Source organism: Rhodamnia argentea, chromosome 9 (genome assembly GCF_020921035.1).
Source record: "Rhodamnia argentea isolate NSW1041297 chromosome 9, ASM2092103v1, whole genome shotgun sequence".
Lineage (NCBI taxonomy): Eukaryota > Viridiplantae > Streptophyta > Magnoliopsida > Myrtales > Myrtaceae > Rhodamnia > Rhodamnia argentea.
Window position 1 is genome coordinate 1,008,576 of NC_063158.1, and position 14,438 is coordinate 1,023,013.

The window sequence follows — 14,438 nt, forward strand, 5'->3', positions numbered from 1 at the left end:
ACCTAGTGAGGATCATATGAGTGATGTGTTGTGCATCATTCGATATTTGAAATCAGCCCTAGGAAAGGGGTTGCTATTTGTAAAGAATGGCCACCTTGAAGTAGAGGGTTACACAAATGCAGATTGGTTTGGAAGTGTGACAGATAGGAGGTCTACATCGGGGTATCTTACATTTGTGGGAAGCAACCTTGTTACATGGAAAAGTAAGAAACAAAAGGTTGTAGCTCGATCTAGTGCAGAAGTTGAATTCGGAGGTGTAGCAAATGGGTTATGCGAAATTCTATGGCTTCGAAAGTTGCTAACCGAGCTCGAGTATCCACCAGGTTTGGAAATCAAATTGTTACGTGATAATAAAGCAGCCATAAACATTGCTCATAATCCAGTTCAGCATGATAGAACCAAACATGTGGAGATTGACAAACATTTCATCAAAGAGAATTTGGATGCAAAAGTGATCCAATTACCATTTGTCAAGTCCGAAGACCAATTAGGCGATATATTGACAAAGGTTGTGTTAAGTAGAGAATTTCATTGCTCACTTATCAAGTTGGGTATCAAAGACATCTTTGCACCCACTTGAGGGGGAGTGTGGTCGTGAGCTATTTTAGCCTATTTGTTAGGAAGTTTTTTTATTGTATAGTATACTTCCCTAGTATAGAATCTTTCCTATTGTATATATCATAATTAGGGTTATCGGATAACATATATATATATATATATATATATATATATATATATAGATTGAGTATTGTAAATGTACAGAAAAAAATATTCATTGAATGAAAGGAGAGTTTTTTCTCTTCGGTTATGTTAGTCAATTTATGCATAATCCTAGTGAAAGTCACATGGAGTTTGTCAACCATACGTTGCAATATCTAAAGTCATGCCATGGACGTGACATTCTTATGAAGAATCATGGTCACACGAAGATTGAAGGTTATGCAGATGCAAATTGGGCTGAAAATCCCACGGATAGAGAAATCAACGATAAGGTTACGCACCTTTCTAGGAGAAAACCTAGTCATTTGGAAGAGCAAAAACAATGTGTTCTAGCTAGATCAAGTGCAGAAGCAGAGTACAGAGTCATGGCTTCAACCACATGTGAATTAGTATGACTTCGTTTATTATTGCAAGATTTGAGTCTTAATAAGGTACGAACTCCTACAAAATTATTTTGCGATAATCAAGCAGCAATTCATATTGCTTCAAATCCAATGTTTCATGAAAGGACCAAGTACATAGAGGTATACTGTCACTATATTCATGAGAAAGTTCAAGACAAGACAATTGAAACTCCATACATCAGAAGTGAAGATCAATTGGCTGACTTTTTACTAAGGCGCTTTCCACCTAAGTTTTCCAGCGTGTGATGACCAAGCTAACCTCCGATGACCTCTTCTCCTCCAGCTTGGAGGGAGAGTGTTGGAAAGATGCGAAATTCAGATTTAGTAGGAGATTTGGCTCAAATCAATAAAGAAGTAAATAACAACTATATTTTCCTTTCAAATAGATATTAATGTTTATCCCCAGATAACTCTATTTTATTTAAAGATAATGAAATCCTCCCAAGGTGATATGACGATTTGGGGATTTCACATCGTGGACATAGGCTTCCACGGGTGTTCTCCTTGGTCGATCGAACCACGTTAAATCTTGTTCTCCTTTGTCATGTGATTACAAAGAAAACACAAGAAATCGAGAGTAAGTAATACTTGTGATGGTGGATCCTATGTGTATTGTACGGGGGTTGGTTATGTTATGGAGAGAGGAGATTTTCTCGCGGTGGACTCATATTCATCATGCTTTGTGAACCTGATTTAAGAATTTGTTGAGAGTAAACAGAGAATGTGTGTAACCTTTATTCACACTTGAAATGACTTTCAGGCTAAACTACAACTATGGGATCAACTGCATTAGATAATCCTTTTAATCACCTCTCATGGATGTGTAAGAGATTTTAATCAAGTGTTTTATCAATGGGAGAAAGTTTGAGCTCGATTGGCTAACAATTATAGACTCACGGTGTCCCCGAATTTCGTAGAACTTGTAGTTTGATGGATCTTGAGAGTAAAACGTGCACATTTACACACGAAAATTATCAGAAAATCATAAAATTCATGATAATTGTGTCAATTTAGTTCTAAAATGTTTGCATTTATTTCCATTTAATCCATTTGATCAATCAACATTATCGTAGCCAACTTTTAATAATATCTTGATATTTTTAGAATTTATTTATTTATTTTTATTTTATATTTCTTTTTACTTTTTTTTTCTTTCTTCATCCTTTTGGCCGGCTGCCAACCGACAAGATCGATTGTATGCCGTGAAGGGAGGAGGACTCGATTGCACAAGTTTAATTTATAAGAGGACTCCATTGCATAAAGATAAGTTTAAAGAGGACCCAATAAGAAATTATGACTTCGAACAATCCCATGTACTTTCCTCTGGAGTCCAACATCAAGAGTTCATCTCCTTCGTAACATTCTTGTAAGACGGATCTCTCTGTGTCTGGATCAGCCATTGCCAATGTCTGCGACCACCGAAGAGCCCGAACTGCAAAAAGGACCTGACCATGAGCCAGAACCAGAACCAGAACCAGAACCAAAAGCAGAGCCAAAACCAGAACCGGAAGAGCCGGAGATAGTGTCGAGCGATGCAGATCCCAAGAAGGAAGAGCCCGAAGAATCGGCGATCCAATCCGGCGAACCAGAGAGCGACTCTTCTCCGAAGAAAGAGGCGCCTGCGCGTCCGGAGCTGCGAAAGGACGAGGGGAACCGCACATTCACGATGCGGGAATTGCTGAACGAATTGAAGAACGACGATGCGACCGAGAGCCCGAACAATCCGGATGGGGACAGGCGAGAAGTGAATTCTCCGTACAGGTCAGAGCTCTGATTTGCGTTAGGAACTTGGGTTCTTGATGAGTTGAGCTTGAGATTATAGGTGGAAATGATTGGTCGCGGTGGTTTGAATTGGAATGAAGCTGATACTCTGTGCCATTTCAATTGGATCCTCGAAAATTGGTGAAGTTCTATGGAAATTCTGGATTGGCGTTGATATGTTTGGGAGTTTCAAGTTCGTTGGGGCAAGTTAGATTCTGAATATTAGGGGTTTAGGGGTTTTTGATCGACCATGTTCGAGCGTTTGAAGCATTTTTAGAACGTGAAGCATTTGTCAGATTACTAATCCTAAAAATATTTGGTCGTTTATTGCAGTTTTTGCTAATTCAGAGTGAGAAATTATGGTATATTCTAGTCTAGGGTTATCATGGTTCTGAGTAATCCATTGTAGGGAGCAGCTGTTTCACTGATGTGGTTAAGTTTCTTAAGTTCGCTAGATAAACCATCTATGAATTAGGCATTCCACTGTGAAATTGCATGGCAGACTGTTTGCTCTAGCTTTAAAGCTTCAACTTTTACTATATGTTTGTGCTACTAATTATAGAGAAAGAGTGAGACTAGTAGAAGTTAGTCATTTGCAATAACTGGTACTCATTTGGTGATATACTTTGTCTAGTTCACATCCGCATAGACTTCCTAAATGCGATAAGATTTAAGTTTGAAGCACTCAATAGCCGATTATGTTATTTTGGAGGAAAGCGTTAGGTGATTGGAGGATACTTGGTCTAAAAGTGACATCTATTGGGCATCAAAACAAAACTTTATTCAACTTTCACTATATTTGCAATGGTTGTTAAGATTTTGCAAGATGAAAAAGCTGTATTTAAAAATGATTAATATCTCGCCTTTGAGAACTCTGATGGCATTTGTCATAACTGATGTGATATTTCTGATCCCTGGAGTTAAGTAGCCAGTATAATTACATGACTTTATAATCTTGTCAAGTTCTTGATGCCTCCTTTGCTCCTTTGATACAAAAGCAATTTGTGCTCTACTTATTGTCTTATTGTGAGAAGTTGAAGCAATTTATTTGAACTTTAATTTGTTCTGATATTTCTTTCGTTTTATCTTGTATAGCCTAATATTGTGTATATTATGTGTTATTCAGTCAAGAAAGCATGCGACAATCTAATGCGGAGCAGAATAATGCTGCAATGGAGTTGATTGATAGCGTTACTGGTGTTGATGAGGAGGGCAGGTCTCGTCAACGTATTCTTACATATGCTGCTCGAAGGTGCTGTTATGTATACAAATAACTAGTAGTTGGAACTATGAAAGTCACTCATATCCAGAGGCCTGTTCTCCAACAAAATTAGTACTGAGAGAAATTTCATTGGATCTCGTCCTATAACATTTTCTTGATCATATTTCTTCCCTTTCATACAAGTATAGAGGGTTACACATGAATCAGTACTAGCTTTTTCTTTGATTGAGCTTCTTTGGTAATTCCATAGTTAATATGGATAATGATATTTTGTAGGTATGCTAGTGCAATTTCCAGAAATCCAGGAGATTATGATGCATTATATAATTGGGCTTTGGTTCTTCAGGTCTGGATTCTGTTTGATTTATTGTTTCATTGTATCAATTGACGATACTTTCTTGGATCCACAACAAATCTCCTCTGACTTGGGACATAGTTGTATAGAAAATGTCTTATTCATGGACAATGATGATTCTTATTGTGCCAACGTGATATTGTTCGTGGACTAGCTTGAGCATACATGATAGTTCTCTATATAATTGAGACATTAATTTATTGATGACATGAAGGCACCAAGTGCCAGGGGACATTTTATTGAGTTCTACATTACACTAAGTCTGTTACTGTTGACTAACCGCTATATTGACGTACAAGGTCGATTTTGGCAGAGCCTCTTTGTCCATTTCCCTCTATGCTGTGCTAGCATAACATATCTTATGTGATAAGAACTTGACGAGTCTAACAACGGTCTCATGCTCACATTGTTAAGTTTCTTTTGTATTCTTCTGCAATGTAATTTCAGAATCATAAAACAGTGTCATTAGTGTCATGTCTCTTCAGAAGATTGTGTACTCATCCTCTATGCCATGTGATTATCCTATTTAACTAGAGTTTGACTCATGCAGGAAAGTGCGGATGTTGTTAGTCCTGATTCTACCTCACCTTCGAAGGACGCTTTACTTGAGGAGGCCTGTAAAAAATATGATGAGGCTACCCGGCTTTGCCCTACACTTCATGATGTAAGGAAGCAAGATTTTTCTGGGATAGAATGACATGTAGACTAATAAAGACCTTTATGAGTAACCCATTTTTTGTTGATAATACTTTGAAGCTGAAGAATTACATTTGAATTAGATGACTTAATTTACTGATGAGCATTTTGCATGGTCTTGCTTGTTTTCACTTGAATTAGATGAATTACCTTGTGATCATTAGGTTCCAGTATAATCTACTATATCCAACCACATGCCTGCAGCTATAACTTTGGCTGTCCATGAATGTATCTTCTCATTGGTCATCTCTTTCTTTTTTGTTTTACTATTGTGACAGGCTTTCTACAACTGGGCAATAGCTATATCTGACAGGGCTAAAATGCGAGGTCGTACAAAGGAGGCTGAAGAGTTCTGGAAGCAGGTTTTTACCTCATCTTTATTGTAATTCTAGGTTTACTTGTATTTGGGGTTGTTTTTGCACTCTGTCTATTAAGTTTTCTCTGCTGCTATTTGATTCTACTAATAATCTTAGTGGGGCCATAATGATAAATTATAGGGTGACATTCTTTTAAATTTTCAAGCATAGCATCAAGGACTTCGCATTCACAGGGTGCAGTCCATAATTTGATTTTCAAAAGTAAAAAACAAAAAATAAAATGAAACTGACTTTGTACCTATTGGCTGTTTGAATTTAAGAAGCCCGTGGATGCAACTTAGAAATGCTTTAGCCATTAGGAACTTGTTAAAATGACAATCAAAGTAAAGAGGGGCAAGGAGTAACTTCTCAGTTGATATCTTAGGGACTTGACCGATGACTATGACCTAGATACTCAAACTATCAAAATCTTAATGAAGTGATGATAAGTCAAGACTGCTCATGGGAGTTAGATGCTATCTAAAGCGTGACCTTTTTTTATTGAGGACGAGGAACCGATCTTATGTCCTCATTTAAAACTGTACTTTTGCAGAGGTGTATAGCGTAGTTTCCGATTGAGGCATATGCTCCATCTGGAGCTAAATTGACACATCCCTGTATGATTTTCTGGGAACAACTAGAGAATTCATGCTCCAAGTTTGATCTCTGGACGGCGAAATAAACTTTATCCGTCTTCCATTTCACCCTATTGCTATCCTAAAATGGGCATTTCCTGTTTATTTGTTTTAAATTTAACTAGGTGACACCAATATCAAAGTCTATCCACCTAATATGGTCAGTTAGCTGGATCATATATTTTGAGCTTGTTTCGAGATTTATCCACATCTGCCTCACCACTCTTAGACTTGAGCCCTATCCCTCTAATAACATATGATCTTCTTATATTCTTTCTAAAGCATCTTCTGGATGCAACTCACTCACCAAGACTTCCCTCTTCCCTACTTAAACACCACATTTGTTGTTTGTGATATGCAATCGGTATTTTATCAATTGAAGTTCCTGTTCCACACTCAAACATATGCTTTTCTGCGTGATCGCGACTTTATGATGGAGTTGGAGATATGAGTTAAAGGGGGCAGGAGAATGCGTAAAAAGACTTGAAAAGTGGCTATAAGGAAAGAGATCTTGATCATTTGGAGATCACTGATTTGCTGCAAAATAAGGTGAAATGGTGTAAGGTAATATATGCTAACTAATTGGATAAGACCTTTTCATTTTTCCTTCGTCATAGTAGCAGTAGTAGTGGCTTGACAGCTAGCAAGGTCCGTCCAGGTGGGCCTTAGAATTTGGGCGGGTCTAGACAAGTATAGTCCTTTTTGGGCCCAGTCATTTGATGAAGAAAATTTAACATTTTCGTAAATCACAGGTGGACCTGGGCAAGGAGTACTCAACCCGGCCAGCCTAGGTTTGCTCATGGATGAGGTCTTGGTGGTAGCACTAGTTGTAGATCTGAGCCTAATAAGTCGATATTCCTCGATCATGATAAGAAAGAACGCGTCCTACATATAAAAGGGATACTATGATTGTCTAGAATGTTAGAACCTAGAGTGTATGCTGATTTCAAATCATTTTAAGTCTATTTGTTTTGCTTAAAATCTCTATGCCTGCATGTAATTTGTTCATCTTGTTTTTCAGGCAACCAGAAACTATGAAAAAGCAGTCCAACTCAACTGGAACAGTCCTCAGGTATGCTCCTCGTAGTTTGGTACTATGATTGAACTTCATCTTAAGCATATTGGCTACAGCTTTTTAGCTTTTCCAATTTTTTGTGCATTTGAATGTGTTTTTTTTTTTTTCTTTTTATGATTCATTCTGGAAGTGATCACAATGAAGCCAAAAATTTGCAGATCAATAAATTGACAAAACCTTCACTCCATTTCTTTTGCAGGCACTTAACAACTGGGGGCTTGCTTTACAGGTACATTACATTAAGCAGCCAGTAGTTTCAGAAGACTGTCACAAAAGTACTCTCTGTTTGCTCCTTTTCTAGACTTTTTTTTCTTTCTGAAGGATAATGAAAAGTCTAGCATCAAAGGTACCGAATTGGTATTGTTCCTTATGCAAAACAACTTCAGACTTCAGAGGGGAACTCATCCATATGCAGATTGTTTTATTCCTGCAGATACAAGCAAATTTTTAGAGCTGAATATGAACAAATTTCTTTGAGTTTTAACTTTGAGCATTCTCTGTAGGAACTCAGTGCAATTGTTCCTGCTCGTGAGAAACAAACCATAGTGAGAACTGCTATAAGCAAGGTGTGCAAATTATTGCAGAACTAGCAGAATTTTACTGATTGTGTAGGGGTATCTTAATCTAATTTGTAGCTTCATTGTCCTCTGATATTTTTGTCAACTCTACATCATTGCTTCTCTTTTCTGTCTATGATGCAGTTTCGTGCAGCAATACAGTTACAATTTGATTTCCATCGAGCAATTTACAACCTCGGGACTGTTCTGGTTGGTATATCTAACGTACTTACTGTGATAGATAGTTAAACAATATGTGTCATACAGACACCAAATGTTAAATTCTACTGCAACTTTTGAATGATATAGTTAGAGAGAGGATATTTATTCTATTTGCTGGAACAATGTTGGCAGTATGGGTTGGCAGAGGACACATTAAGGACAGGGGGATCAGCCAATGCAAAAGAAATTTCTCCTAATGAACTGTACAGCCAATCAGCTATCTATATTGCAGCTGCTCATGCACTAAAACCAAGTTACTCGGTATTTGCCTTTTTCATTTGCCTCTGAAATGTCTGCTTAACTAATGCGCCTGTGCTGATTGTATGGGAGTTCTTTGTACTGTTATCAAATGTAGAAACTCTGTCAAATATGGACTTGAGACATCAAGTAAATTGGCATAAACTAGGACCTTCTCCCTCTCTCCCTCCCTCCCCCCGCCCCTTCCTTTTGAGATCTTACACCTATATTTTCAGTTAATACTAAAAAGTTGCTCATCAGGTGGGATGTCCTGAAATAGATACTGTGTACAACTTACCCTTTTTAGGACAAAATTGCACTTCTTGATGTTTTTTAAATTAAGGGGTGGTCCTCAGCATTAGTTTTGTGTAGTGATAAGAACTTGCTTCATATTTGAGCTGCTACTAAGCTTTTGTTGTAATTTTTTTTTCCTTACAGGTTTACAGCAGTGCCTTGAGGCTCGTAAGATCCATGGTTAGTAATACTGTATACCAGTTAGGGGAATTTATATATTCATTGACCCTCTATCTCATGGGGTTTGTTGGTGGCATCTTACTGCTTTGTCTTCTGTACTCAATGGACAATTCAGACTTAAGCTAGTAATAAAATCTATCCTTAGCTATTCTGAATGAATTTCAACAACTGCGTGCAATATGGGCTTAAATGTGCCTTGCGGGGTGACAAAGTTAGAATGATTTTGCTTAACTTATTTTCTAATGACTTTGTGTATAAAGACTAAAGATCCCATGTTGGTTTATTCATTCTATGGGCCTACCTAGACCTTCATCTCAATGAAATAAGATAGAAACGGAACAAACATTGTTAAAGATCTGATCTCCTTTCTATGGATTTGAAAGTTATTTAAGTGGATCCCACTAGAATTTAATACTTGCTCAGGTTCTCTCGATTGCACTTGTCTAATGGAATAAATATTGGATTTTGATTTCATTTTGCACCTGATTTCCTTGTTTTATTGAATCAATAAATTTTATTCTGGCATTGGCAGCTACCATTGCCCTATCTTAAGGTAGGATATTTGACGGCACCACCTGTGGGGAGCCCAGTTGCACCTCACGGTGATTGGAAGAGATCGCAATTTGTTTTAAACCATGAAGGTCTTCAGCAGGTGCTGTATATACTTCTTTTCTGGTGGATTTCTTGTATATCTACTCTTAATACATTTCTGAAACCATCTTCCCAATTTGAGTAGCCTAGTGTTTCTTGCCTTCCGTTTTTGTTAAATCCGAAGTTTGATTGGTGTCATATCCAAAAAAGATGAAATGCCAATCCTCGTAGTGATTCAACAATAGAGACAGGCCTTAAGCCATGTACTAGCTGCGCCCATTTTGTTGAGCCATGGTCCACTGCTCTGCTGCTGCTGAATGTCGGTTTTCTTTCCCTTCTTTCTTAGCAGCTCAACACTGTTGACCAAAAACAAGCACCTCTAGGTCTTTCCAACAGATCTGCAGATTTAGCTCATTCCGACGGAAGAGCGACTAAAGTCAACATTCCAGATATAGTGTCTGTATCAGCATGTTCGGATCTGACTTTACCACCTGGTCCAGGCCTCTGTATTGACACAATTCATGGACCTGTTTTCATGGTAAGTGGCTTATAACTCATATGTAACATACTGCTGGTTTGACCTTTTATAGAGCAATATCAGTAGGGGTTAGTAAGGTTGACTCATGTCTAGTATCTAGTGCCCTTATTCTTTGTTCTTTTGACTGGCTGACTTTGACAGCTATTCCAATTAGCATTTTGTCTGAAGTATCTTGTTATGATGCAAACTATTTGAGTGATGTTATGGCATGTAATTCTCATGAAAGAACAGTGTTGTGTGACTTGTGTTGATGATTCGTTCATAGCATTTTTCCCATTGTCTGTGATCTTGACAATCTGTGGATGTTGTCAGACTGAAAAGGTTTTGTGACATTCAGTGTGAATGGTGCTTTTAATTAACTCAACATCTCTCAGTTAAGAAGTTAATGCTTATTTCTTGCCTATCGAGATAATAAGTCAAGAGCATCATGGAGCTGAAATAGTGAAATTCAGTACAACTGTCTTTCCCATGTTTTTGGTGTAGGTTAATTTGTCTCTTTAAATGTATAAATTATACTGATTACACTAGATTCTGTTTAAGGACACTTTTAAGTGACATCATTCATTCAGGTAGCCGATTCCTGGGAGTCCTTGGATGGTTGGCTCGATGCTATCCGTTTGGTATATACAATTTATGCACGAGGAAAGAGTGATGTATTGGCAGGTATCATAACAGGCTGAAATTTTTACGTAACTTATGGATGTATTACTATTACCATACAATCTTCTTGAGATGGTGATGAGTTATAGAAATGCGGTTTATCCAGACAATTTTTTTGTATATTAGAAACTTTCTTTCACCACAAAAGTGGTCTTTGACAATTATCTGATTCAACATACGTGTGGTTCTGTTGAATTAGTTGTTTGAGCTTAAGCTGTCAACTCTTTTCATTGTTTAATAGTTCTTACCCACTTTTCCTACGTCACGGTTAGATGATGCAAGACAAAAAAGGAACTTCAACTCCATGGTTACGTCAACATTAGCGGACGGTCACCTGATAAGTCGCTTTACATGTAAATCGATTTTCTGCTAAATACGTACTGTTAGATGGGATTATTTTGTTCCATGGGCATTGTTCTACGGCCATTTCAGGCAAAATTTTGGAGAGCTACAGAATCGTCGATATGGTTTTTCCTTTGTGTAGGATCTAGTGGAAGGACTAATCATCACATATCTATGAGTTTCACGCCCTTGGCCGTATTACAATGACTTTCCAATGGTAGATTCCATGCTGTCATCTACTTAGCGGATAAATAAGTTTTCTGTTGTAACTAGGTAACGTTTACGCTAGGTCCTTTAGGAAGGCACAAACTTCATACAAATGGGAGGCTTTATTTTGGCCAGGGCTAGGACCGAAGCTGGAAGAGTCCACAGTCCCTCCCCACATATCAACCCCGAAGCCACCGCAGGAACCATCAGCTCTGCCTTGTTCGCATTGAGCTTCTGCCAAATGTACACAACCAAAGTCCCCAAGCACATATCGATCGTGAAATATGCCCCCACCAGAAACGGAGGGGCCATGGCCATCGGAAGTGGCATCCACTTCCCTACCTTCCTTGGCCCGAGATCTCTTATGAGGTTCACAGCCACTGCGAAGCTGAAGAAGCCATAGCAGAGCTGCAAGCAATGGCGAGGCAGAGCCGAGAACCCCTGAACACCCAGGATCGCCATGTTCCTGTAGATCAGAGCATACGGTGCTTTGAATTCTCCATTAGGATTTCCCACGTCAAATGCCTTGTAGAATAGGAAGAAGCTTAAGGGAGCCACCACGCATCCTATGGCCGTGCCAATGACCTGGCTGAGGAACATCGCTCGAGGGGACGTGAGTGTGAAATGGGCCGTCTTGAAATCTTGCATCAGGATGCACGCCACGGAGACAGCGGACTTGATGAGGCCACAGCCCGCGAGGCCGGCGACTAGGCCGTTTTCCTTGCCCGATATGGCGGCGAGGATGAAAAGGGCCACTTTGCCATAGTTGTAGGCCATGTTCATGTCCGTGAGCCCGGCTCCATACGCATTGCAAAAAGCTAGGGACGGAGCGAGAATGTACGCGACAAGGACGAAGTACCATTTAAGCTCAGGGAACATGAAGGGGATCACGATGATGGACACGACGGAGAAGAGGCTATATCCAGCGAGTCCTATCCACATAGGGATGTTCTCTCTCAGGAAGACTTCGTTTTGTCTTTTGTCCTCTAGGGTTTTGCTCTGGTCTTCTTCAGCTGCATTGAAGTGGAAACATGAGATCAAGAAGAAGAATTCATGAGTCAAAACTTAGGGAATGTAAAAGCACACAAATCTGCTTAAAGAGGAGAGATGTGCCAGAAGTTTGAAGTTCCATGGTGGGCATCTTAAGACACTTGACTATGTGTAGCTCGTTTGGATTAAAGCTTCCTAGGTCACAAATTAAAAATGCTGTCTTGATCACTTTTTTCCACAGCAAGGCATCAAAACTGGCAAGAAGATTTGATCTTGAAGGTTATGCATCATCTACCTGTAGCAAGGTTTTGGTTTTGGTTCTTCATTCTTCCATGGATGCTACTGACTGTGACACAGATTATCTTTACAATATTGTAGAGCCCATCGCCAAGGATCAGAGCCACGGAGATAAATGCCTGCGAGACCGAAAAATAAATGAACAAGTGAGCGAGAAGATTCGAGAACGGCATTTCTTTGCTTTCGCCTATGCTTACTAGAAAGAGTGAGGAAGAGAGACCTTATAGCCATATAAGCTCTTCATACTGCTCTCTTCCAGGCCATCGGAAAACCAGTCTCCCTTGTGGCGATCGATGAGCGGCCACATGAGGCCGTAGGAGATCACCGAGCCTAAAAGCAGAGACAGATTCACCAGGTGTGAACAGATCATCCCCGCTCCGACGAAAGTCATACTGAAGTCAAAGAAGAATCTGAAGAACAACAACGTTCATGGAACGAGAAATGAGGTTAACTAGCTAGTTATGAAAAGGTTCACTGAAGTTCCAAGGATAAGAACAGAGAAAATGCGCAAACCACACACGTTTGCTTCCAAGCTTGTAATCCGAAAGTGGGGAACTGCGCGAAACCGCAAGCATCTTTTCCTTTGAAGAACCACTGGAAGAAGCCCCAAAGGAATGAGAAAGAGAAGTACTTCGTGAACCCGTGAACTTGCTTCCTGCGCACAACAACCGTCATTGCCGCTTAGAGTTCATGTTTTTCTAAGAACGATTCTCGGTATATATGGTGCTGAGAATTCGTATCAGGTTGGTGTATCTATACTTGGCCATTTTGTCTCCCTGTGAGTGGAAGCCGTTGATGAGCACCGCCGTCGCCAAGCCGCTCGGATAGGTCAATTTGAGATCCACAATCAGTATCTGGTACGACAGAACTCCTTGTAAAACAACAGTTTGTTACACAAACACAAGCTCTTTGTTGAACCGTATAAAGCTCAAACTCATTGTACCTTCCTGAGTGGAATCAACACAAATAAACCCACAAAGCAAACCACAAAGAGGAAACCAGTCATCCAACCAAGCCCAGGCTCCTTCACAGCCTTTGGGGAATTTCCCTGAGCATCCACTCCCGACAATTCGTATGTCCTCCTGTTTAACCCCAATAGATATGAGGCAAATCCACCTGAACGCCAAAAAAAAAAAAAAAGAGGAAACCATGCCATTTTGATTAACAAAGGAATCAAGAACGAGCTGATGAAAACCTCAAGGTAAGTCATTCACAGATTCAAATGAGGTCCCTCTAACCTCCAACGGCAATGCTGTAACACGCGACCGCGCACGTCTGGATCATGGTGTTCTCTTGCCTGGTGAACGGTCTCGAGACGTAGCCAGCCCTGTGGAGCATCTTGGTCCATGTGCGGATAAGCACAAAGGCGAGCAGCGCGGCTGACACGTTGAGGTTCGGGACGAGCCCGGTCGTGAGGTTCAGCTTCATGGCTATGATGCTGTAGATGGCCCCTATCACGACGCTCACCACAACCCCACGCAGAGTCAGCTGCCTCGTCCACGGCAGGGTCCTTCCCAAGCCACCCGACTCCGCCCCTTCCGGCAACTCCTCCTCCAAGTCGTCTCTCTCGATTTCCTTCTTTTCTTTCATGGTTCCCGTGTTCTCCATTGTAGTAAAGAAAGCTTGGAGATTCAGAGGACTAGTTGAACTTGTTCAATGTAGGTCTCTTCCTATCAAATTTGTTCGAGTCACTGAAGCCCTGAACTTAATGGAATTTGGAATCTTTCTCAAGGATATAAGGCAACAATATCTCATGCACAAGGGAGAGAAAAATGCCTGCGTGTGGCTGCAGAGAGCTGAAGTGACCATGCTATATAAATGCGGCGGGCAATGCTCAACAGGAATCCGATACATTCATCGGGGAGATTGTTGAGCCCAAGTTCAAGCCCACTCACCTTCACTCTAAAGTTTGAGCGAATGAGTTATGGATCAATTACAATATATTAACTGCTCTATACCATAATAATTTTTCTTATATGAGATTTCTCTAACACAACTTATGCATGCATCCTAACATAGTAAATGTATAAATACCACAAACTCTCTCGCAGGTTGTGTCCATTTCAATTTCAATTAGGGTCAATCAGACTGCCTTTCAC

General features: G+C 39.9%; 2 protein-coding genes across 3 annotated transcripts; one reads left to right on the top strand and one right to left on the bottom strand.

Moving 5' to 3' along the window:
* The first annotated feature begins 2,459 nt into the window (after nt 1–2,459).
* LOC115740776 (protein HLB1) lies at nt 2,460–10,741 on the top strand. Of its 2 annotated transcripts, none has more exons than XM_048284944.1 (14): nt 2,460–2,885; nt 4,012–4,137; nt 4,384–4,453; nt 5,013–5,126; nt 5,437–5,520; nt 7,171–7,221; nt 7,424–7,453; nt 7,728–7,790; nt 7,926–7,991; nt 8,136–8,264; nt 8,679–8,714; nt 9,247–9,366; nt 9,652–9,843; nt 10,413–10,741. In XM_048284944.1, exons 1-14 carry the CDS (start codon nt 2,530–2,532, stop codon nt 10,521–10,523), a joined length of 1,548 nt encoding a protein of 515 aa, XP_048140901.1. In that variant the 5' UTR covers nt 2,460–2,529; the 3' UTR covers nt 10,524–10,741. The 2 variants fall into 2 exon arrangements, with proteins under 2 accessions (XP_048140901.1, XP_030530223.2); XM_030674363.2 differs by having other exon boundaries at nt 2,461–2,885; nt 9,655–9,843.
* Nucleotides 10,742–10,991: 250 nt separating this feature from the next.
* On the bottom strand, nt 10,992–14,023 carry LOC115740774 (metal-nicotianamine transporter YSL1-like). The gene is made up of 7 exons (XM_030674362.2): nt 13,578–14,023; nt 13,283–13,455; nt 13,099–13,193; nt 12,860–12,994; nt 12,560–12,749; nt 12,338–12,458; nt 10,992–12,065 (listed from the first exon to the last, which is right to left on the bottom strand). Exons 1-7 carry the CDS (start codon nt 13,945–13,947, stop codon nt 11,140–11,142), a joined length of 2,010 nt encoding a protein of 669 aa, XP_030530222.1. The 5' UTR covers nt 13,948–14,023; the 3' UTR covers nt 10,992–11,139.
* Between the last annotated feature and the right edge of the window lie 415 nt (nt 14,024–14,438).

Excerpts from the sequence above, each read along its gene's own strand:
- LOC115740776 (XM_048284944.1), top strand. The coding sequence starts at position 2,530 with ATGTCTGCGACCACCGAAGAGCCCGAACTGCAAAAAGGACCTGACCAT. Across the intron at positions 5,127-5,436 it reads TTTGCCCTACACTTCATGAT|GCTTTCTACAACTGGGCAAT; the intron begins GTAAGGAAGCAA and ends CTATTGTGACAG. Across the intron at positions 9,367-9,651 it reads ACCATGAAGGTCTTCAGCAG|CAGCTCAACACTGTTGACCA; the intron begins GTGCTGTATATA and ends CTTCTTTCTTAG.
- LOC115740774 (XM_030674362.2), bottom strand. The coding sequence starts at position 13,947 with ATGGAGAACACGGGAACCATGAAAGAAAAGAAGGAAATCGAGAGAGAC. Across the intron at positions 13,194-13,282 it reads TGTTGATTCCACTCAGGAAG|ATACTGATTGTGGATCTCAA; the intron begins GTACAATGAGTT and ends CTGTCGTACCAG. Across the intron at positions 12,995-13,098 it reads CAGGGAGACAAAATGGCCAA|GAAGCAAGTTCACGGGTTCA; the intron begins GTATAGATACAC and ends TGTTGTGCGCAG.